The 22,909-nt window shown below is 50.7% G+C and overlaps 1 protein-coding gene across 1 annotated transcript in view; it reads right to left on the bottom strand.

Moving 5' to 3' along the window:
• The window catches only part of Eln (elastin), a 43,695-nt gene that overhangs the window by 9,247 nt on the left and 11,539 nt on the right, over nucleotides 1-22,909 (bottom strand). The window contains 22 exon segments of the mRNA NM_012722.1: nucleotides 368-427; nucleotides 510-641; nucleotides 2,335-2,403; nucleotides 3,896-4,045; nucleotides 4,416-4,466; nucleotides 5,148-5,237; nucleotides 5,755-5,808; nucleotides 6,178-6,357; nucleotides 7,335-7,394; nucleotides 7,479-7,568; nucleotides 10,475-10,522; nucleotides 10,793-10,837; nucleotides 11,218-11,259; nucleotides 12,241-12,312; nucleotides 12,994-13,026; nucleotides 13,719-13,790; nucleotides 15,992-16,039; nucleotides 16,698-16,760; nucleotides 16,841-16,975; nucleotides 17,193-17,282; nucleotides 18,680-18,715; nucleotides 20,064-20,093. Of these exon segments, the coding sequence (NP_036854.1) occupies nucleotides 368-427; nucleotides 510-641; nucleotides 2,335-2,403; nucleotides 3,896-4,045; nucleotides 4,416-4,466; nucleotides 5,148-5,237; nucleotides 5,755-5,808; nucleotides 6,178-6,357; nucleotides 7,335-7,394; nucleotides 7,479-7,568; nucleotides 10,475-10,522; nucleotides 10,793-10,837; nucleotides 11,218-11,259; nucleotides 12,241-12,312; nucleotides 12,994-13,026; nucleotides 13,719-13,790; nucleotides 15,992-16,039; nucleotides 16,698-16,760; nucleotides 16,841-16,975; nucleotides 17,193-17,282; nucleotides 18,680-18,715; nucleotides 20,064-20,093 (1,650 nt within the window).

Raw genomic sequence — 22,909 nt, 5'->3', positions numbered from 1 at the left:
GGGCAGTACTGGGGATGGAAGCCAGGGAGTCATGCATGCTAGGTCAGCACTCTACCACCTGAACCATGTCCTCACCCTGAACCTCTTACATTCTCCTAGTGACCTTCTGTGTGTAGCCATGCCGTTGACCCTACACTTCATATATAAGTTAAAGGAAGTCGGAAGTCACTCAGCTATCTTGGGAACCAAGAGGTGAAGCCAGGCCTCCCTCTTGCTGAGTCTGTACTTCTGAGCCCTCTGCTAGGTGCCACGGGGGACCTAAAGACGGTAAGGATGGATTCGAGAGGTTGTTTCCTGTGGCTGCGCTGGGGTTGTGTGCCCTGACTGGGTGGATGGGGACAGCAGAGAGAAATCACAGTGCACTCACTGTACTGGGCTTTGGCAGCCGCCTTAGCAGCAGATTTGGCAGCAGCTGGTGTCCCTGCTCCTGAAGATAGAGGAAGAACATTCAAAATGGCACCCATGAGGGCTCCGGGGAACCCCAGACCCACCCACCCACCATAGCTCACCTCCAAGATCACCAGGTACAAGGCCGGTGCCAGGACCAGTTCCAATACCAGTAACACCACCAGGGCCAACTCCACCGGGAAGCCCACCAACACCAACTCCACCGGGAACGCCACCAACACCAGGGCCCAAACCTAAAAGAGAAGGAATAGTTCATCTATAATCAAGGCCCAAACAAAGAGGGCAGGAGCTGTTGAAAAGAGTCTTCAGCTGGGTCAGGAACTGTGGGTTCTCTTCCCAGTCCTGGTAAAGACTTGCTGTGTGATCTTGGGGCAGATACTTCCCCTTGCTGGGCCTCTTTTTGCTCCTATTTAATAAGAGTCAGGTGTAAATCCAGTAATTTGTAACCTTTCGAGGGACAGGGACACGTTGGAGGCTTGCTTGAGGATGATGGATAACAGGCAGTTTTGTTCTTTGTTGTTTGTTTTACTGTTTTCCCTTTTAGTATTAGCGAATAAATGGGAGGCCTTGAACATACTAGCTAAGTGCTCTACCACTGAGCCACGCCCCCAGCCCTTCACTGGGGGATTCTAGGCAGGTGCTCTACCACTGAGCCACGCCCCCAGCCCCCTCATTGGGGGATTCTAGGCAGGGGCTCTACCACTGAGCCACGCCCCCAGCCCCTCACTGGGGATTCTAGGCAGGGGCTCTACCACTGAGCCACGCCCCCAGCCCCTCACTGGGGATTCTAGGCAGGGGCTCTACCACTGAGCCACGCCCCCAGCCCCTCACTGGGGATTCTAGGCAGGGGCTCTACCACTGAGCCACGCCCCCAGCCCCTCACTGGGGGATTCTAGGCAGGGGCTCTACCACTGAGCCACGCCCCCAGCCCCTCACTGGGGATTCTAGGCAGGGGCTCTACCACTGAGCCACGCCCCCAGCCCCTCACTGGGGATTCTAGGCAGGGGCTCTACCACTGAGCCACGCCCCCAGCCCCTCACTGGGGATTCTAGGCAGGGGCTCTACCACTGAGCCACACCCCCAGCCTGTCATTGGAGGATTCTAGGCAGGTGCTCTACCTCTGAGCCACACTTTCAGTCCCCTCACAGGGGGATTCTAAGCAGGCGTTATGCTGCTGCTACTGAAAAGGTCCATTATTATTATTATTATTATTATTATTGTCATTGTTATTATTTATTTATTTATTTATTTTACTTTGAGACAGGGTCTCACTAAATTTCTCAGCCTGGCCTTGAACTTTCAATGCCCTTGGCCTTAGCTCCTTGAATAGCTGGGATTACATGCCAGGACCACTAGGCCTGGCTCCCAAATTTAATAAGGCCAAGTCTCCACCTGCCCCCCACCCCCAGCCTATGATGAGACCCCAACTGAGCTCCTAGAAGTAGAGCACCTACCATTAATAATATTCAGGATTAATCACATTTAGGAAATACATACATTCTTAGGGCTATTGAGGGTGACCTAGACATCTATCAAGAAATGCAGCCCCTCAAGGGGATAAGGCTGGACTCTAGCGTAAGATTCAGAAGAGAATTCATCCTAGTTGGATTTGGGGAACCAGGAGTTTTCAGAAGTAGGTGGGGGCAGGTCATGGAGACCTTGGCAGTTCTATCCTGCTAGAGGAGAGCAGATAAATTAAAGGCTATGAGAACAGCTCATACTTAGGGCTGGGGATGTGGCTTAGATAAGTAGAGCACGCACGTGGCATGCAGAAAGCCCTGGGTTCTGTCCCCTAGTACTGCATAAACAAAGCTTGCACCACATGCCTGGAATCCCAGCACATGGAGGGTTCAAGGCCACCCTTAGCTCCTCAGCAGAAGCTATGAGAAGCCTATGGTCTGGGGTCAATGGATAGGGACAACTTACCATACTGGCCTGCCTTGGCGGCTGCCTTGGCAGCGGCGGCAGCAGCTGCAGCCGCAGGGGTACCTGCTCCTATTTGGATAAAGAGAGCAGAAGATGACCCTCAACCCTCCTTTATTATTACCTATCCCTTCCAGAGCCCACCATGATTATCCCTCTCTGGGCACCATGAAGAGCGATGAGGGTGGCCTGGGTCTAGGCTTGATGCTGTTGCTGCCTCCTGCAGGGCACTTGGGCATGTCCCTGCCTGGCTTGGGATGAGAGGTGACTCTGGGTCTATGGGGATTTCAGTCCTGTCTTAGATGCTCTTAATTAAAAATTTCCTAGTAGCACCTTTAGCCCAAGCTGTCATAGGAAATGACTCCTTCCTGACCTTTGTTTTTTTTTTTAAAGTGCATGCCTTCACACACATGTTTGCAAAAGTTTTGTCAGAGATTTAACTAAGAAAGTATTGAATATATAGATCTGTTTTGGGGAATTCTGAGAGGTTTCTTCCCACATACGAGAACAGGAATCACAACATTCATAGACGTCCTCCATGTTTCTGATCCCACAAAGTACTTTGAGGCAGGTTCTCTCACTGAATCCAGAGCTTGCTATTTTATCTATTCTAGCTAGCCAGTTAGGTCTGAGGAGTCCCTGTCTCTACCACCCATATCTTAACAGTACAGGCAGGCTACCATGTCCACTGGCTTTTATGTAGATCCTGGGGATTCAACCTCTGGCCACTAAACTTACTGTAATGCAAATGTTAGTCATCTCCCTGTACCATTTCCCAGTGCCCTCTCTCTCCTTCTAAAATATACATTAATTAATGAACCAATTTATGTATGTATTTGTGTGTGTGCATGCTTGCGTATGCCCCAGCACATATATCGGTGTTAGAACACAACTTGTGCAAGTCATTCCTCTCATTTAAACATGTGGATTTTCAGGATTCAGTCTCGGGTCCTCAGGCTTGGCTGCAAATACCTTTACCCTCGCAGTACCCCTTCTTTCTTTGCAATATCAGAAATGAACCTGATGTCTTTTTGCATGTTCAGCAAGCATATTACCACTTAGCTACACTCTTAGTCCTAGTTCCTTTATAAACAAAAAGTGCAGAAGGGTGGTTTTATCCTAGACGGGGAAAAGCATGCAGAAGAGAGATTGGAAAAGCCACACCTAACCTAAGTAAGAAGGGGGTCCTCGAATACCAAGGACTTTCAATCATCTCCCTTTGACCTCTGATTGGTGGATAACAAAGTACCTAAGGCCACCTGAGTAAAGGGTCATCTGTTTGTAAGGAACTAGAAATACCCCGGAATAAAAGGCAGATCACTGAATTCTGGTCATCAGGAGGCTCTCTAGAGCTGGCTGAGTCTCCCCAGGGAGTGAGAAGCTTGTCAGGGATCAGCAACCAGGCCCCTACAGAGGGCCCCTCCCCATTCAACTGCTTTAGGGGAAGCTCTCCCTGTTACCCCACTCATCTCTGGTATCAGTTTTTCTATCTGTAAAATGTCAAGCCCCATGCCTCTTCTATAAGACAATACAAACCCATCTCTGGATGGGAAACATGGCTCACCTGGCACTCCACCAGTGCCCGGCACACCTGGCACTGCACCTGGCAGTGCACCTGGTACTGCACCTGGCAGTGCACCTGGTACTGCACCTGGCAGTGCACCTGGTACTGCACCTGGCACCAGGCCTCCCAGGGTTCCAGCTCCTCCGGCACCTGGAAGAGAGAAGAATGAACCCCTGCATTCACCTCATCCATCCATCCATCCATCCATCCAACCATCCATCCATCCATCACCATCCACTCACCCACATGTATGTATGTATGTATGTATGTATGTATGTATGTATGTATGTATGTATGTATAAATGGAGAGGGAGGTAGGAGGCAGACTTGTCTGGCACCTTCAACTCACTTTTTTGGAGTGAGCTGGCAAACAAAGTACCAGTAGTCTTAACAGCAAATTGAAATGGCGAGAGTTGAGTATGGTTTAGAAGGAAGATGGGGGTTGTGGATTTGTATCTTTGCCCACTCAGAGCCTGGATTCCACTGAGAGAAGGGCATCAGACAAGACAAAGTCACTTACCATACTTGGCAGCTTTGGCAGCGGCAGCGGCAGCAGCAGCTTGGCTTGCACCTGCAGGAAAAAGGGAAGAGCAGGTGGTAACATGGATACGTAAGTGAAGAGGTCCGGGAGGTGGAAGGCAGTGGTCAGGCAGGTAGGGGAGTAGGTAGGTGGTTAGAAGGCTGGTTAGATGGGTGAGTGAATGGATCAGTGGACAGATAGGTAAATGGTGGATGAATGGATGCATAGATTGAAGGATAAGTATACAGACGGATAGATAAATGGACGGATACACAAATGGCTGGAGAGATGTGTGTATACAAGTATGGGTAGATATATGGATGAATGGGAGATAGATGGTGTATGGATGTACAGACAAATGAGATGCCGGGGTGGATGGATAAGTGGATGATTAGGCAATAGATTAAAGGGCAGGTGAATGGATTAAATAGATGAATGTATGACTGGATGAACAATATATATATATATGTATATATATATACACACACACACAAATATATGAATAGATTAATAGATAGACAGAAAAATGGATGGGTGGGTGTTCGTTTGCCCAGGGTACTGCTAAGCAAGGATCATAGCTTTCTCAGCTCCTAAATGCTATGAAGATTGCCTCTCTTTCCCTAGCACATCAAAGCCTACATCTACTCTCCAACTCCCTGCATGACTTGAAAAACCCATTTCTCTTCCCCCAACTTCCCAGAGATGAAACTAAAGTTCACGGGGATAAGATACCTCCAAGTCCAGCTCCAGCTCCAACACCATAGCCAGGAAAGCCACCAGCACCAACCCCGTATGTCGGGATGCCAACTCCACCTCTGGCTCCTGTGGAAGAGGGAGAATCATGTAGAGAGTCTCTAGTGATGTTGGACACGGTCTGGAAGGATACTCACTGGCTGGGAGAAAGGATGCATGCTTCCTTTAAGTCAGTTCCTGAGAACAGGAAACTGGGATTCCTGGGGACCCTGACCAGTCTCCTCCGTGAACCCTAGTCTTTCCTGATTGCCTTCCCTGGGTATTTGGGGGGAAGTGCCCTTTTGTTATGGTGAAGTGAATGGGTTTACTCCAACCAGGCCTTCTGTCCTTTGAAAGGACTTTGGCCAAAGCATGGACGAGTAGGGACACTCTCTAGATTGGGGATGACTTCCTGGGGTGGTCCTGTCACTTAGCAACATGGCTTCTTGGTGGGAGACAATTGGAGAGACACTATCCTGGGATCTAATGGTTCTAAGTAGCTCTGCCTGGAGCTTTCCCTGGGTGAACTGCTCTCCTCCAAGCAAGAGGATGGAGGGCTTCTCACCCTGGCCAGTAGAAGTCAGAGCAGGGATGGCCGGGTACTTACCATACTTGGCAGCTTTGGCAGCAGCTTTGGCAGCTGCAGCTGGTGACACAGCCCCTGGAGAGATCAAGGGGACATAATGCTCAGGAGAGAATGGAGGAGAGATGGTCAATGTATATCTCCCTGTCTACCTGTCTGTTACTGTGTTTTTTAAAAAAATATTATCTGTAGAGCAGTGATATCTGCTCATCTATTCATTCACCCTCTGTCACGTCTGTCTATCAATTTGCTCTCTGTCCTTAGGTGTCAATCCACCTACCCAGCCACCAGCTCTCTGTCCATTTGCTGATTGATGGATGGTTAGTTAAATGGCTGGATGGGTGTGTGCAAGAAAGCCGAGGAAATAAAAACCCCACACCAGAAAACCACACACACACACACACACACACACACACACACACACACACACACACAAGTGCCACTTACCTGGTCCACCCACAATGCCTGGACCTCCGATACCAGGGCCCCCAACACCTGGGATGCCACCAACACCTGGAATGCCACCAACACCTGGAATGCCACCGACACCTGGGATCCCAACACCTGGGATTCCAGCACCTGGGACCCTAACTCCTGGTCCACCAGGCACTAAGCCTCCAGCAGCTCCTGTAGATAGAAAGAGGATTGTCCCAGACTGAGCCTTCTGGGGACCTCTGTAGGCCTTCCAGGGCAGGGTATATGGGTCAGCTTTGGGGCTCACAGTCTGTATTGCGTGAAGGATTCCATGCAGATGGGTTGGTGATCCCTCTATAAGGATCCAACTCATCAGGGAGCAAGGGATGGACTAAGACGGAGCTCAAAGGGACCTCTAGTTTGGATATGTAGCTGGAATAACATGACCGATTCTAAAGCAAAATCAAAATGTCTGCTATAGGATCCTAGGTTGTATCTGTGTGTGTGTGTGTGGGGGGTTGTTTGTTTTTGTTTTGTTCTTTTGTTATCATATTTTAACTTTGAGTACTGGGAATTGAAACCAGGACTTTGCATACACTACCACTCTACCCCTGAGTCATACCCTAGTCCCCAACTAGGGGATTCTAGGCAGGTGCTCTTCCCTGAGCCATGCCCCCAGCCCCTCACTGGGGGATTCTAGGCAGGTGCTCTTCCCTGAGCCATGTCACCAGCCCCTCACTGGGGGATTCTAGGCAGAGGCTCTACCACTGAGCCACGCCCCCAGCCCCTCACTGGGGGATTCTAGGCAGGGGCTCTACCACTGAGCCACGCCCCCAGCCCCTCACTGGGGGATTCTAGGCAGGGGCTCTACCACTGAGCCACGCCCCCAGCCCCTCACTGGGGGATTCTAGGCAGGGGCTCTACCACTGAGCCACTCCCCCAGTCTCTCATTGGGGGATTCTAGGCAGGTGCTCTACCACTGAGCCACGCCCCCAGCATCCCTTCCCCTGCAAACTCCATGCAGAGTGGGAGATGCCTTTGAGATAGGGTGACCAGTATGGACAAAAGCCTCCTTCTGGGGGAGGTCAGAGATGCCCCTAGAGGAGCAGAGACCGTCCTTGTGGGTGGATCTCCAGTGTTCATGCAGAGCCCCAAGCCTTCCGTTTCTTGGTGGGAGGGGGGGCACTCACCATACTTAGCAGCCTTAGCGGCAGCCTTTGCAGCAGCAGCTGCTGCGGGAGTTCCAGCGCCTGGAAAGACAGGCGCAGAGGGTGAGGTGCTGCCGCTGTGGCCCCTCAAGGACACCTCCACCCTCCAGCTGGGAGAAACATTACCTGTAATGCCTCCAATCCCAGGAATTGCGCCAGCACCACCAGGAATGCCACCCCCTCCAACACCAGGGAGGACTCCAGCTCCTCCAGCACCTGCTGAGACAAGGCACCATGTGACTCTTCAGAGCGGCTTCTGAGACTAGACAGAAAAGCTGCAGAGGGGCCAGTACGCTCTGTGTGTGTGTGTGTGTGTGTGTGTGTGTGTGTGTGTGTGTGTGTGTGTGTGCATACGTGTGTGTGTGTCTGTGTGTGTGTGTGTGTGTCTGTGTGTGTGTGCATACGTGTGTGTGTCTGTGTGTGTGTCTGTGTGTGTGTGTCTGTGTGTGTGTGTGTCTGTGTGTGTCTGTGTGTGTCTGTGTGTCTGTGTGTGTGTGTGTCTGTGTGTGTGTCTGTGTGTCTGTGTGTGAGTATACTTGTGCATGTATATGTGTGCTAAGGCCAGATGTTAATCTTTCCTCAGGAACTTTTTCCCCCTTTCCCCTTCTTACAAGCGTGTACATGTATGTGTGCATGCATGCTTTCCCATGCAAGTGGGAGCACATGTATGTGTTTGTGCATCTGTATGGACATGCATGCGGAGGGCCAAGGTTGATGTCGTGGAGCTGTCCTTGATGCACTCTTACTTTATTTACTGAGGCAGGGTCTCTCAATCAATACGGCTTCTCTTTCTAGCCAGCTTGAATCTGAGGAATTCCCTCCGTCTCTGCCTTCCAAGGGGAACCCGAACTCTGATCCTCCTGGTCGCTAAGCAAGCACTTTATCCACTGAGCCACTCCCCAGACTCAATCTTGATTTCTTTTAAGATTTATTTATTTTATGTATATGAGTACACTGTAGCTGTCTTCAGACAGAAGAGGGCATCTGATGCCATTACAGATGGCTGTGAGCCACCATGTGGTTACTGGGAATTGAACTCAGGACCTCAGGAAGAGCAGTCAGTGCTCTTAACCACTGAGCCATCTCTCCAGCCCTCAATCTTGATTTCTGAGACTAGATCTCTCACTTTTACTTGGACGGTGTGTGCCAGCTAGCCTGGCTGGCCAGTGAGTCGTGGGTATCTACCTGTCTCTACCAACCAAGCCCTGTGATTATCAATGTGTTAACTTGCTTCCCTTTTTAATGTGGATTATGGGGCTTGGGACTCAGGTTCTCCTGCCTGTGTAGCAAGCACCATACTGAGTTGTCTCCCTAGGCCCCTTACCATCTGCTGTTTTGTGAGACAGGGTCTCAGTTAGGTGGTTCAGGCTGGCCTTGAACCATCTATCAATCCTGCTACCTCAGCTTCCTGGTGGGATGCTGGCTTTTTACCCACTATCCTCTTACCCAGGAACAAGCCTCAGTCTCTCCAGCTGGGCTTGTTTGGGGATGGTTCCTGCCCCCGAAGTCTTGGGTTTGTCCCCAAAGTGTCCATTTCAACTTGCTCATTAAGGGAGTCCGATGTTCGCAGACAAATCCCTTTCTAATCACCGCTACATACTGACAAACCACAAGCTCCATTCCTTGGGCCAGAGGGGCCCCCAAAGGAATGCTGAAGGCTTCCTTTCCCTGTGTTCCGAAGGCTCAGCCAAGTTCATAATCCAAGTGTCTGGCTGCCCGGTTCTGGCAGCCCTGTCTTCAGGCTCTCCCATATCCCAGCTATTCCCACCAATCCCGGTCTGCCAAGGGGCCTCTGGGCCTGGAGAAAAGCCCGGGGGCCTCCACAGGGCAGGGTCAGCTTCTCCTCTAACTTCTGCCCCTTAGCTAGTAGGGTCTTCTGTCCCCTCCTGACTTGGAAATAGGAAGGCCTTCTGGGTGGAGAAACTTTAGCCTAGCAAGCTGACCTCCAGCACACTACAGCCACAGCTATGCTCTCCAAGGCACCGTGGGCTTGGGGAGGGGTTACATTTTTTGTAGTTATATGTGAAATGGATGCACACTTAAAATGCTTATATAGGTGTTGTCTATATTTCTTTCTCTAATGGCTACAGTACCCTTTATGAATGGATGCCTCCTTCCTGTTTTGTTTTTGTTTTGAGACAGGGTCTCATGTAGCCCAGGGTAGCCTCACATCTGCTATGTAGCAGAGGGAGTCTTCAAAAATTCCAACCTGCCTGTCACCACTTCCTAAATGCTGCGTCCTCACAGCCAGTGCTCTTTGTGCCTGGCCCACAGGACGACAACCCTCTTGTATGCTAAGGTCTTGAATGACAGGTCACACTCTCCAGTTAGCTTTTCTAGTTTTCCCCTCGGAGAGGTAATGACTCTCCCTTGTCCACATCCCCTGAGATAAGTGGGTGGAGAAAGGGGCGCTGGATGGAGGGGAGGAAGGATGTAGGGATGTGAGAGAGGAAGGATGGGGGAGGGATAGAAGGAGGCATAGATCGGGATAGAAGGAGGCAAGATGGAAACTGGCTGGGGGAGAGGTCTGAATGGAGAGATGGGCACATGTGTTTATGTGCAGATCAGGGAGGAATATGTGTGGGAGGAAGGGGGTAGGGCGGGTGGATGGATAGGAGATGGATGTGGGGAAGAAGGAAGGGATAGAAAGACGAGTGGATGGATGGATTAAAGGAAGGAGGTTGACAGAGGTAGTGAGGGAAGAATAGGGGAGGGAGGGAAGGAAGGAGGGAGGGAGGAACATGTGAAGGGACGGATACAGAGAAGTGTGTGTGATGGACGTATGGATAAGGGATGGATGCTGGAAGGGAGAGGTGGAGGAACGGATGCGTGGATCAATGGAGGGTGGGATGGGGGAAGGAGGGAAGTGTAGAGGGACAGATAGAGAGGAGGAGAGGTGACTGGATAGAGAAGATGGAGGGACAGAGGGGTTGATGGCTGGGTAGGCTATAGATAGATAGAGTGAGGAAGGGAGATATGGAGGGATAGGTAGGTGGATAGAGGAAAGGGGGAGGGAGAGCTACATTTATGGGTCCTGTTGAAAAGGGGATAAGGGGACGCCGGAACTACCTGGCTTGTTTTTCTAACCATCACAGGACAGCAAGGGTTTTCAGGGCACTCACCATACTTCGCTGCTTTAGCTGCTGCCACTGCTGCCTGGGACCCGACCCCTGGAAGAGGGGAGATGAGGGGACACTAAAGATGGTGCTGGTGTTCAGGTATCCCCAGAGTGCTGTGCTCCCAGCCTCACAGACACTCAGATGTAGCTGGGGGCTTCATGGCTAGTAAAGGCCAAAGAGCTGCCCCAACCCAGCTCAGAGTTTAGGCTTGGACCAAGATCTTCATGCAGGGTGGTTAGCTGGGGGTTTGGACAGTCCCTGGGGATGGGGGACACTGGTGTCCCTTAGGCTGAGAGCAGGTGAGATTTTCTTTCCCCTTACCTGTCCCTGTTGGGTAGCCAGCTTTGCCCCCTGCACCAGCCACTCCTGTAAAGACACTTTGGTTGTCACTCACATAGATCTTGCCACTTTGCTGCCCCTGTCCCACTTGTCCCAAGTCTCCCCTGTCACCTCCAACAAAACTGTACACAGGTACAAGCATGCATAGGGGACGCCATCCCAATTTACAGATGAAGAAACTGAGGCTTAGAGAAGGAAACAATGGCTTGCTCAAGGTGTTGTGATAAGAAAGAGGGCCACAACTGAATGCTAGGTCAAATTCCCTGAGTTAGTCTTTGTCTTTGGGGGATTTTTTATTCTAGTGCCTTGCTAGGTGCTTTGTTAGCCCATGACTGGGACCTCAGCACCCTTACCAGCCCTACCTAGAAAGGATCCGAGCCCTACAAACCCATGAGGGCATCACTTACCATAGGGCAGTTTCCCATTGGTATAGGGCAGTCCATAGCCACCTATGGAGAGGATAAAGGATGGATGGATGAAGGGTTAGAGCATGGATGGATAGTTAGGGGAGAGATGGGTGAGAGGACGAGGTATGCAGGGTATATGGATCACGGAGGGATGAATCGTGTAATGGAGGGAGAGAAGGGGATGGATGGACAGATGGATTAGTAGAAGGGAAATGATAGATGAATGGAAAAGAATAGGTTGGAGGAAGTCAGGATAGAGGAGAGATAAGTGGGTACAAGGGAGAAGTGATGGATACAGAGGAATGGGTGGAGAGAAGGAGTGATGGATGGATGGATGGATGGACAGATGGGTGGGCAGGCAGATGGATAGGTGGAAAGTGAATAGAAGGAAGGAGTGATAGACAGATGGACAGATGGATGGGCAGGCAGATGGATAGGTGGAAAGTGAATAGAAGGAAGGAGTGATGGACAGATGGATGGACAGGCAGATGGATAGGTGGAAAGTGGATAGAAGGAAGGAGTGATGAATGGATGGTTGGATGAATGGGTGATGGACAGATGGATGGAGCACTCGTGTGTGTGTGTGTGTGTGTGTGTGTGTATGTGTGTGTTTGCATGGATACCAGTGTGTGTGCACATGTGTGTATGTTTGTGCATATGTGTGTATGTACGTAAATGTGTACATGTTTTAATGCGTGTGCGTACGTATGGATACCGCTGTGTACAGGTGGAATTCAGAAGACAACCTCAGGTCAGTCTGCATTTTCCACTCACCTGAGGAAGACTCTCTTTGTTATTTGTTGCTGTGTGCACCAGGCTACCTGGCCCATGAGCTCTCAGAGACTCTCCTGTCTCTGTCCCCCCGCCCCATCTCAGCATAGGAGTACTAGGATCACAGGTACACGCTACTGCACTCAGCTTTATGTGAGTTCTGGGGATTTGAACTTGTGCAGCAAGTGCTTTACCCCCTGAACCATCTCCCTCCACCCCGGTCAAGCATCTTGAACCCTATCTCTAGCTTACCTGGCAGCTTTGGCGCTTTGATGGGATAACCCAGTGGGACACCAGGCTGCTGACCCCCAAAGGGCCCGACCCCTGCAAGAACAAAGACAGTAAATCAAAGTCCCAGGCTTTGGGGTGGCAGCATCTTCTCAACTCCCTGCCAGCCTTGGGGAACCTCCATATCTCTTTGTCATGGGTCAGTACATACTCCCCAGTGATAGTCAACATAGGAGGTAAGGGACATACTCCTACACTCATCTGTGCAGACCTTAGTGCACCACTGGGTATATCTGGGTTCATTTTGGATTCACAATGATGGAGTTTGGGTTAGAACAGTGGTTCTTAACCTTTCAAGTGCTGTGACCCTTTAATAAGAGTTCCTCATGTTGTGTAACACCCTTACCATAAAATTATTTTGTTGTTACTTTATAGCTGTAATCATGCCACGGTTATGAATTATAATATAAATAGCTGATATACAGAATAACAGATATAGAATCACTTGACTACCAAAGAGGTCGCGACCCACAGGTTGAGAACCACAGCGTTCATGGTCGTGGTCTTTGGGTAGAGGCCTGGGTTTTGTTTGTTTGTTTTTTAATTTTTGGAATGTGAGTTCTGGGGATTGATCTTAGGTCCTCATGCTTGCGTGATTAAACTCTTTAACAAGCCTTGCAAGGAGAGACATGAGGGAGATTGGGCAGGTATGGACAGGTTTTTGAGTATCTAGCCCCAGAGTGTCCTCTCAACTTTGGGAGAGCAGCTTTAACTTACCTGGGATTCCAGAAAAAGCACCACCTCCTCCACCTGCAAATACAAAGAGCTATTGCTGTAGCCCAGCACTGAGTGGAGGGTCACAGATCACAGGCTCCAGGCTTCCGTTGTTTATGATGTTTAAGAGATCTACCATAGTGCCACGCCCCCAGCCCCTCACTGGAGGATTCTAGGCAGGTGCTCTACCACTGAGCCACGCCCCCAGCCCCTCACTGGGGGATTCTAGGCAGGTGCTCTACCACTGAGCCACGCCCCCAGCCCCTCACTGAGCCACACCCCCAACCCCTCACTGGGGGATTCTAGGCAGGGGCTCTACCACTAAGGCTCACCCTGCCCCCATTCATTCACTTAAGGGCTTCTAAGCAAGCACTCTACTACTGACCCACGCCCCTCAGTTTTTTATTTACTTTTAATTTGAAACAGTAGCCCGATAAATTGCCCAGGTTGACCTTGAACTTTCAAGCCTCCTGCCTCAGTCTTCTGAATAGCTTGGGATTATAGGCCTATGTCACTAGGTCAGGGTTACTCTATGGGCTTTTTGAATACGGTGCTGACTTTCCTAGCCAGCAGAAGCAGGGCTGGGACATAAGAAGTACCTTCCTAAACCTACAGAGGTTCCCTAAAGAGCTTAGAATCCTATGGTATCCCTTACACTCCAGGTCAGAGGGTCCTGCAGGCAGGCAGAGGATCCTACCCTGACCCCCAGCACAGTTGGTTATACATACCCGGAACCTTGGCCTTGACTCCTGTGCCAGTGGGAACTCCAGGGAGCACTCCCACACCAGGGAACCGAGCTCCTGAGTGGCAAAGACATGGGTGACAAGTAAGGGAAGGGAAACTCTACTTGGCACCCGCTACCAACATCAGGCCTATTGACCAATCTATTTCAGTGCTGATGGCCAATCACAGGCATGACTCACAGGGCAAGTAAAATAAGGACCAGTTTGTGGGATTTTCTTTTTTTATGTGACTCAAGCTCAGAGAATTTGAATTATTAATTAATTAATGGTGCTGCTGTGAATTGACTCTAGAGTCCCAAATATGCATCAACTCACCATTGGGGGATTCTAGGCAGGGGCTCTACCACTGAGCCACACCCCTAGCCCCTCACTGGGGGATTCTAGGCAGGGACTCTACCACTGAGCCACGCCCCCAGCCCCTCACTGAGCCACACCCCCAGCCCCTCACTGGGGGATTCTAGGCAGGGGCTCTACCACTGAGCCACATCCCCAGCCCCTCACTGAGCCACACCCCCAACCCCTCACTGGGGGATTCTAGGCAGGGGCTCTACCACTGAGCCACGCCCACAGCCCCTCACTGGGGGATTCTAGGCAGGGGCTCTACCACTGACCCATGCCCACAATGCTTTTCTTATTTTTGAGACAGAATCTGACTAAGCTACCCAGGCTAGACTTGAACCCTTGATTCATCTATCTCAGCCTTCCAAGTGCTTGTGCCATTAGGCCTGGCTGGAAAATCTGAGCTTTAATCCTAACTCAACTGAGTATGAGCTTAGCCTTGGTGGACCTTAACTGTAAGTTAAGTTATAGATCCATTGTGGCCACACTTAGGAGAAAAGGCACCTTGGATGTGTCTGATTGCAGAAGCAGGATCAGGTCTAGTTAATACTTGGATGGGAGGAAGCATAGAGAGGCACAGCTCAGTGTGATGTGTTTCATAGTGGCTACCCTATGACTCTCTGCAGACTCTCCCTCCTCTCTTGCCTCCCCTGGGGCTTGGCTGCCTCAACCAGGAAGGAAGGGGGTGCTCTGTCAGCAAATCCCCGAATCTGGGCTTTTGGGGGATTTCAGGAACCTTGTTGGGTGGGGAGGAAGGTTCTGGCAGGGAAAGAAGTAAGGGTCAGTTCTTAGGGGGTCTTCTGTAGGGCAGACTTTCTGGGCGTGCCTACTCCTGGTGACTCAGGGCTTTTGGGAAAAAGCTGGCTACACTAGGGACTCCATCTGTCCTCGGAGGATTGGCTTTAGGCTATGAGGAGAGTGCTGGCCTGGGGTGAGGGACTGGGCGAGGCTGGGGAAAGCTGACCTTTGTTGCCAAGGACCCAATGTCCATTAAGTTGAACTTGGACACTTAGGGAAACAGCCACTGGCCTCAGCTGGCCTCAGCTTTAGGAGGAGGGAGAGGAGAGGGTACCAGTGAGAGGGTATATCCCCAACTCCTCTCTCTCTCTCTCTCTCTCTCTCTCTCTCTCTCTCTCTCTCTCTCTCTGTCCTCTGTCTGTCTCTGTCTCTCTCTGTGTCTCTCTCTGTCTCTGTCTCTGTCCTCATTCACTCCCTCTCTCTCTTTCATTCTCCTTTGTTTCTTTCTTTGTTTCTTTCTTTCTGTCTTTCTTTCTCACTCTTTCTTTCTAAGACAGAGCTCTCATGTAGTTCAGGCTGGCCTAAAACTTGTTAGATAGCCAAGGATGACCCTGAACTCCGGATCCTTCTGTCTTTACCTCCCAAGTGCTAGGTTACACAAGTGTATCCCTAAGTCTGGCTTATGAGGTGCTGGGGATGGAGCCCAGGGCTTCACGTATGTTAAATAAGTGCTCTGTCAACTGAAATACACCCCCAACCTACTCTTTAAAAAATTATTTTAATTTTGTGTGTATGGGTGTTTCGCTTGCATGTCTGTCTGTCTGTCCACTGCATGTACGCCCGGTGCTCTTGGAGGATAGACGAATTCTAGATGGTTGTGAGCCTCCATGTGGGTACTAGGAATTGAACCCAGGTCCTCTGGAAGAACAGTCTGTGCTCTTAACCACTGAGCCATCTTTTTAGCCCCACTCTGTGTTTTCGTTCTTGTTTTTTGAAATAAGGGCTCATTTTGTATCTCAGGCTGGCCTCGAGCTTAAGCTCTTTATGCCTCAGTCTTCAAAGTGCTGGGGTTAAAGGCATGTACCACCATATCGGGTTTATGTGATGTTGGAGATGGAACCCACGCTAGGCAGGCACTCTACCAACTGAGTTATGTCCCAGCCGGTCCTTCTTGTCCTCACCTGTTCCTGGGAGCACTCCACCTGGGTATACACCTGGAAGACCGACACCTGCAGGCAAAAGAACAAGCAACCTTAGCAGAGGTTCTGTCACGGCACCAGACCTCGGCAACAGCTATCCTAGGCCTGGAAGCCACTGTCCCCACTGGGATGGCTAGGGAAAGACAGAGCATGCCCGCAGCACTCTCTGTTCTGTGTTAGAGAGCCTGCAGCTCCTTCAGAGCACTGGTTTAACTGTCTTCTGGAGCCCAGAGCCTGTTTACACAGCCTAGTCAGCCCACCTCAAGTCTAAAGGGTTCCAGATGCTTGTCTTTTCTTTAACCTGAGGTCACTTCCTAAAGAGTGCGGGGCCAAATGAGCACCAGATGGGGGAGCCTCAGGATGTTGGGCTCACCTCCAGCTCTACCGGGAACAGCTGTGGGCCGTCCTGTTCTGACTCAACATTTAAAAACCTCAGTTTCCCCATCTGTGATCCAGAGCCTGTCTGTGAGGTCTCTCTTTTTTGCTCCAAGAGCATAGAAATTTCTAGATGTCAGGTCAAGTCACTTAGCCCCTTGCCCAATCACAGGTCTGTTGCTTCAGACCCGGCATGCAGTCCTTTCATCCTCCAGTGTGTTGGAAAGGGGAGGGTTCTGACCTCCACTGACTCCTTGACTTCTGACCTCTCCCTGACTTCTAACCTCTAACCCTCCCCAGATTCTGCACTGACCAGGAACTTTCCCAGGCTTTCCTCCGGCTCCGACTCCAGCTCCAAGTTGAGGCACCACAGCACCTGAATAGACGGGATCCTAGAGTTGAGCTTACCCAGCCCCCCTGGCACCACCTTCACTCACTCATGGCCAGCCACCATACCTGTTGAGACTCCTAAGCCACCGATGCCACCAATACCACCGACAGCCCCAGGAACTCCGCCAACTCCAACAGCCCCAGGAACTCCACCAACTCCAACACCCCCTGGAACTCCGCCAATGCCTCCAAGCCCAGCCCCTGCATAGCCAGAAGCAGGAAGGTTCAGGGTCAGACAAGAACTGTGTATTGAGGGACAGGTAGGTGTTACGGTCTGGTCTGGTCCAGTCACTAACTCACTTCAAGATTGGGCATAATTAGCCTCCCTCATTATCTCCCCAGGGAGGAGGATTCTCTACCCCACCTCCTACTTTATCTCCGGGGTCTGGATGTCTTGGAAAGCCAGAGGGCCACTCACCAGCTTTGGCCGCGGCTTTATAAGCTGCTGCAGCCCCTGCTCCTCCCCCAGGCACCAGAACACCACCTGGCCTTGAAGCATAGGAGAGACCTGAGGAGGAGAGTGTATGTGTAGTGCTGAGCTGCCATGCTCGGTGGGATTTGCTGAGCCTTAGCCCAGCCTGGACCCCTTCACTCAGGAAGGGCAGTCGAGATTCTGTGTCCTCTGAAGGTGTTTATTGTCACATGCTGGTCCCTGCTCACCAGGATGGGAGTATGGGTTAGAGCAGTGGCTCTCAACTTGTGGGTCTCGGCCCCTTTCCGGGGGAGGGGGAAGGGGGTTGAACAACCCTTTCAATAGGGGTTACCAAAGACATCGGAAAACCTGGATCGTTACTTTACGATTCACAACAGCAGCAAAATTACAGTTCTGAAGTAGCGATGGAAATGATCTTATGGTTGGGGGGGCGGGTCACCACACCATGAGGAACTGTATTAAAGGCTCACAGCATTAGGAAGGTTGAGAACCAGGTTGGGGATTTAGCTCAGTGGTAGAGCGCTTGCCTAGGAAGCGCAAGGCCCTGGGTTCGGTCCCCAGCTCCGGAAAAAAAGAACCAAAAAAAAAAAAAAAAAAAAAAAAGGAAGGTTGAGAACCACTGCGTTTATGTATGCCTAACAAAACTATTCAGCCTGACAGAACTACCTGAATCTTTTAGTTTTTGAGACAAAGTCTGGATCTATACAGGCTGGGCTGGAAATCACTATGGAGCTGAGGCTAACCTTGAACCCCTTGTTCTTCTACCTCCCGAGTAGTGGGTTCCCAGGCACTTCAGTGCTGGGGATGGAAGCCAGAAGAGGCAGGTTTTTATATCTGTATCTATACCTACACCTACACCTATACCTATATCTATACCATCTATACCTATATCTATATCTGCGTATGTATGTATATATGCATGCATGCATTTGAGACACCCTCTCACTATAAAACTTTAGCTGAACTGAAACTTGCTATGCAGACCAGGTGGACCTTGAACTCACAGAGCTCTCTCTGCCTCTGTCTCCTGAGTGCTAAGATAATGGTATCTGCTCCCATGCCCAGCTTCAACATTTTGTCTTTTGAGACAAAGTCTATATGGCCAGGTTGGTCTGGAACTTCCTATGTAGCCCAGGTTGGCCTCGAACCTCATATTTTTATGCCTTACACCCAGACACTGGTATTCCAGGCACGGACCACCACCACTTATGGTTCCCAAATGGCACCTGTGCCTTTTTCTGGTGGTCAGATCCACTCCTGGGTGCCCCCGAGAGATGGTTTTATCTCGACTCATCTCTCTTTTACAACTGTCCCCTGGGTAGCTTCTTAGGGACAGCTGACAGTGGTGTCATCCTTCACTCATGTTGTCACCAATACTTGGCTTAAACGCTGGGCCCTGCCTGCTGTTTACCCAGGCAGATACCCTAGGCTGGGCTTAGCAGCTGACACCGTGCTCAGGGGTTCACACTAACCTGCCCCGGGGCCAGCACCTCCAAGTCCTCCAGGACCTGTGAAAGAGAGAGAGAGACAAAGAGAAAGAGGTGTGTGGGTTTCCTGTCTGGGCTCCTTCTGAGAAGGGTGTCATCCGAAGTGGGAGCCTAGGCTGCCCCACTATGTCTTCGGTACTGCGGTGGAGAGCATATGACCCTGGTAAATCTGCAGCCACCAGATAAATACTCTAGGCAGAGCTGACATAGTTGCCTCTAACAAGAACGCTTAGCCTGTGTCTCCCAGGAGGCCTGGCAGCTGCCAGCACCCAGTTGGCTTTCTGTAATGGCAGACGTTATCTGCAGGGAACCCTCATTCCTCCCAGGCCAGCCTTGCTCATCAGTAGCTATCACCCTAGGCATCTTCTCTGTCCTGATGCAAACCCCTCCCCTCCCCCTCCCTTTGTAAGTGTCCACCCCTGCTCCACTGGTCCTGCTTTTTGTTTTCTGAGACAGCGTCTCATGTAGCCCAGGCTTGACTCAAACCCACTGTGTGTATGAGGGTGATCTTGACCTTCTGATCCTCCAGCCTCTGCTTCCCAAATGCTGGGATTCCAACATTACCAGAAAGTCTCGTTTACATGGGACTGGGGCTGGTAAGGGATCTATGAACTGCGCCACCTCTACCGCCCTGAACCTCCTTTCTGTACAACGTCTACCTTCCCTTCTGTCGGGAATCCTTGCTAAGACCCATGGGGAGCCAAATGGGTCCCTCTGGCTCTCTTCTTTCCACATCTGGGGCGGATCATCCCTTCTCCTCCTCCAGGAGACATTCCATGTCCTCGGCCTTGACCGATGGGCCCAGTTAGGTTGGAGTTTTGGAGGTTTGCCTTGGCAGGCTTGTTTCCAATTATGGGAAAAGTATCTTGCCAGCACCAGCGCTGGCTGTGGGGTCTAGAGTTGTAGGGCAAAGTCCTCTCAGGGATCCCCCAAGCATAGACCCTGAGGAGGGGTTCTCCCTGGCTCTCCCTGGATATCATCTTCCTTCTGACCAACTTTCCCGACTCATCCTCTGTGTGAGGGCAGAGCATATAGCCCGGGACATCAGTCGCCAAGAGTGCACCAAAGTCTTGGGTTCAATCCCCAGTACCGTAGTGTATATGTATTCAAGACTGAGGGGACTGAGGCTGCTTGAATTAATAAGTTCCTGGTCTCACCTCCCTGTCCCTCCCCAGTTCTGTCAATAGCTCCTTTAGAGCCAGTCCTGTTTCCTGTGCTTATAGAGGACAAGGGACAAGCTCAGCTCTTCCCCGTCCAATGGAGAGGCTGAGAGACCCAGACTGGACAGGAAGTAAAGAGATGGGGTAGAGTTTGAGGGCCAGCCTGGTCTCTGCTGTTGTTTGCTTTTTATGAAGTCTTTTGGACTCACCTGCTCCAAACGCTCCCAGAAGTCCGGCACCTGGAGGAGGGAGAGGGGATTAAGAGTTGGATCACAGCTGGGAGCCCCAGGCCCTTACTAGTCTATCTGCTTCCTTTTGGAGTCAGAAAGTTCTAGAGTCAGGTTTTGTTCCCTTGGTCATCTTCCTTTCTTTGAGCCTCAGTTTCCCCATTTTTATTATTCTTTAAAAAAGATCATCCTTTAAAAACTCTCTCTCTCTCTCTCTCTCTCTCTCTCTCTCTCTCTCTCTCTCTCTTTCTCTCTCTCTCTCTCTCACTTTTTGAGATAGGGTTTCTCTGTGTAGCCCTGGCCAGCCTGGAACTTGCTCTGTAGACCAGGCTAGACTTGAACTCAGATATCCACCTGCCTTCGCCTTCCAAGTGATGAGATTAAAGGCATGTGTCATCATGCATGGCTATTTCTACTTTTTTTTTCTTTTTCTTTTTTCTTTTTCTTTTTTCTTTTTCTTTTTTCTTTTTTTCGGAGCTGGGGACCGAACCCAGGGCCTTGCGCTTGCTAGGCAAGCGCTCTGCCACTGAGCTAAATCCCCAACCCCAAGATCAAGTGTTCTTAATTGCTGAGCCATCTCTCCTGCCCCCTACATTGCTTTTTGAGACAGGGTTTCATGTAGCTCTCACTGGCTTTAAATTCAGTGTGAAGCTCGGTATGGCCTTGAACTCCTGGTCCTCTGGTCTTTCTCTCCTGATTGCTAAGATCACAGGCACGTGCCTCCATGCCGTCTTATGTGGTTCTGGGGATGGAATTTGTACGTGCTAGGAACATGTTCTACCAACCAAGCCACAAACCCAGCCTTTAAATTTTACTTCTTCTTTTTTTTTTTTTTAATTTTTGAGAAAAGGTCTAATTATGTAACCCTGGCTGGACTGTAACTCGCTAAGCAGACCAGGCTGGCCTTGAACAGACTGGTGGTTTTCCTGCCTCAGTTTCCACAATATTTAATTCACTTTCTAGCCCAGGTTAATTTTAAACTTATCTGCTGGTCTCTTGAATGCTAGGGTAACAGGCTTGTGCCACTGTGCTTGGCTAATACACCCATTTATTTATAGCTTCCATGATCCCTACCTTCCTGGGGCCACTGAGCTTGCGAGCAGGTAGCACCTACTGTGTGCAACCTGCCAGGGTATCCCATGACTACTCATCCCAGCTCCTTCCTGTGCTTGCCCATACTCCTTGTCTGCAGTGGCTGGCTGGCCTGCTGGCCTCCAGCTGGTGCTCTGGGTGTGGGCAGTGCTGGCTCCCAGCTGCCTGGTCCCCCACTGAGAGCTCAGGCAGGGAGGGGCCAGCCAGCCTGCAGCACCCACATGGAGGAATAGCTGCCAAGCCACCCACCCCCTCCCCCTGGGGATTAATTGTTCCCAAACACGATCTGTATACTGCCTGCACCCCATCCCATCCTGCCTGGGCAGGCCCGGATGTCCCACTAGTCAGGATGTGGGGACCTTCATTGGGTTATTCATGGTGGCCTAGCCAAGCCTGTTAGACCCTTCAGTCTATCCCGAGGCTAAAAGATAACCTTAGGAGCTGTACCTAGTAGAATATGCCTATCATTTTAACTACTCAAGTTGAGGCAGGAGGATCAAAATGTCAAGGCTTGTCTGGGCTGTGTAGTTCAAGGTCAGCCTGGGAAAGTTAGTGAGACCCTCATTCAAAGTACGAAATAGGATGGCTCAGTGGGCGAAGGCACTTGCCACTAAGCCCAGCAACATGAGTCCGGTTGTTGGGACCTATATGGTGAAGGAAGAGAATCAATGCTCAGGGGGTTGGGGATTTAGCTCAGTGGTAGAGTGCTTGCCTAGCAAGCACAAGGCCCTGGGTTCGGTCCCCAGCTCCGAAAAAAAAAAAAAAGAAAATGTTAATTATAGAGAATCAATGCTCAAAAGTTGTCCTCTGACCTCTACAGGCACACTGTGGTGCATGCATACCAGACCCATAACAAATAAATGTATAAACAATGGTTCAGTGATAGAGTGCTTGCCTAATACAGAAGCCTGAGTTCCATCCTTGGCACCACAAGGAGAATTAACAGCAAGCCATGGAGTCTCCAGGCTTTACAAAACTCCCAACCCCTAGGACCTAGCTTGCCCACATGCCCTGTCCTCTTCCTCCCTTGCTGGCCCTGGTTCTGAAGTTTCACAACTCTCATAGGCTTCAATGAAGGGGAATCTGCTCCTCACACATTCATTAGTAGTTGGATCATCTGTCATCAGGATTTTGTAAGAGCAGTTAGACATCTAAACTGTCCAGGAGCATGTGACTTTGCAGCCAGGGTGGCAGGCACTGGGTGGGGATGCATGTGCCACATAGAGAGCATCACACATCAGGGAGGGGCATCAATAGAACTATAATGAAGGTGTGTGTGTGTGTGTGTGTGTGTTAGGGATGATAGAACACAGGGTTTCCAACATGCTACTCAAATGCTCTACTACTGAGCTATGCATGCTCCTGGCCACTCACTAAGGGATTGTAGGGGCTCTCCCACTGAGCCACGCCCCCAGCCCCTCACTGGGGGAGTCTAGGCAGGTGCTCTACCACTGAGCCACACCCCAGCCCCTCACTGGGGGATTTGAGGCAGGGGCTGGACCACTGAGCCATGCTCCAACCCCTCATTGCAGGGGTGGGGAGCTCTACCACGGAGCCACGCCCTAACTCTTCACTGGGGTATTCTAGGTAGGAGTTCTACCCTTGAACTGTACCCTCAGTATTCTTTCTACTTTTTATTCTGTGACAGGGTCTTCCTAACCATCTGAGGCTGACCTTTCTCACTCAGAACCCTCCTGTCTCAGCCTTTTCAGTGGCTAAGATTACAGGTACGCACC

Source organism: Rattus norvegicus, chromosome 12 (assembly GCF_021556685.1).
Source record: "Rattus norvegicus strain SHRSP/BbbUtx chromosome 12, alternate assembly SHRSP_T2T, whole genome shotgun sequence".
NCBI classification, from domain to species: domain Eukaryota; kingdom Metazoa; phylum Chordata; class Mammalia; order Rodentia; family Muridae; genus Rattus; species Rattus norvegicus.
This window is presented reverse-complemented; position numbering and strand designations above follow the sequence as displayed.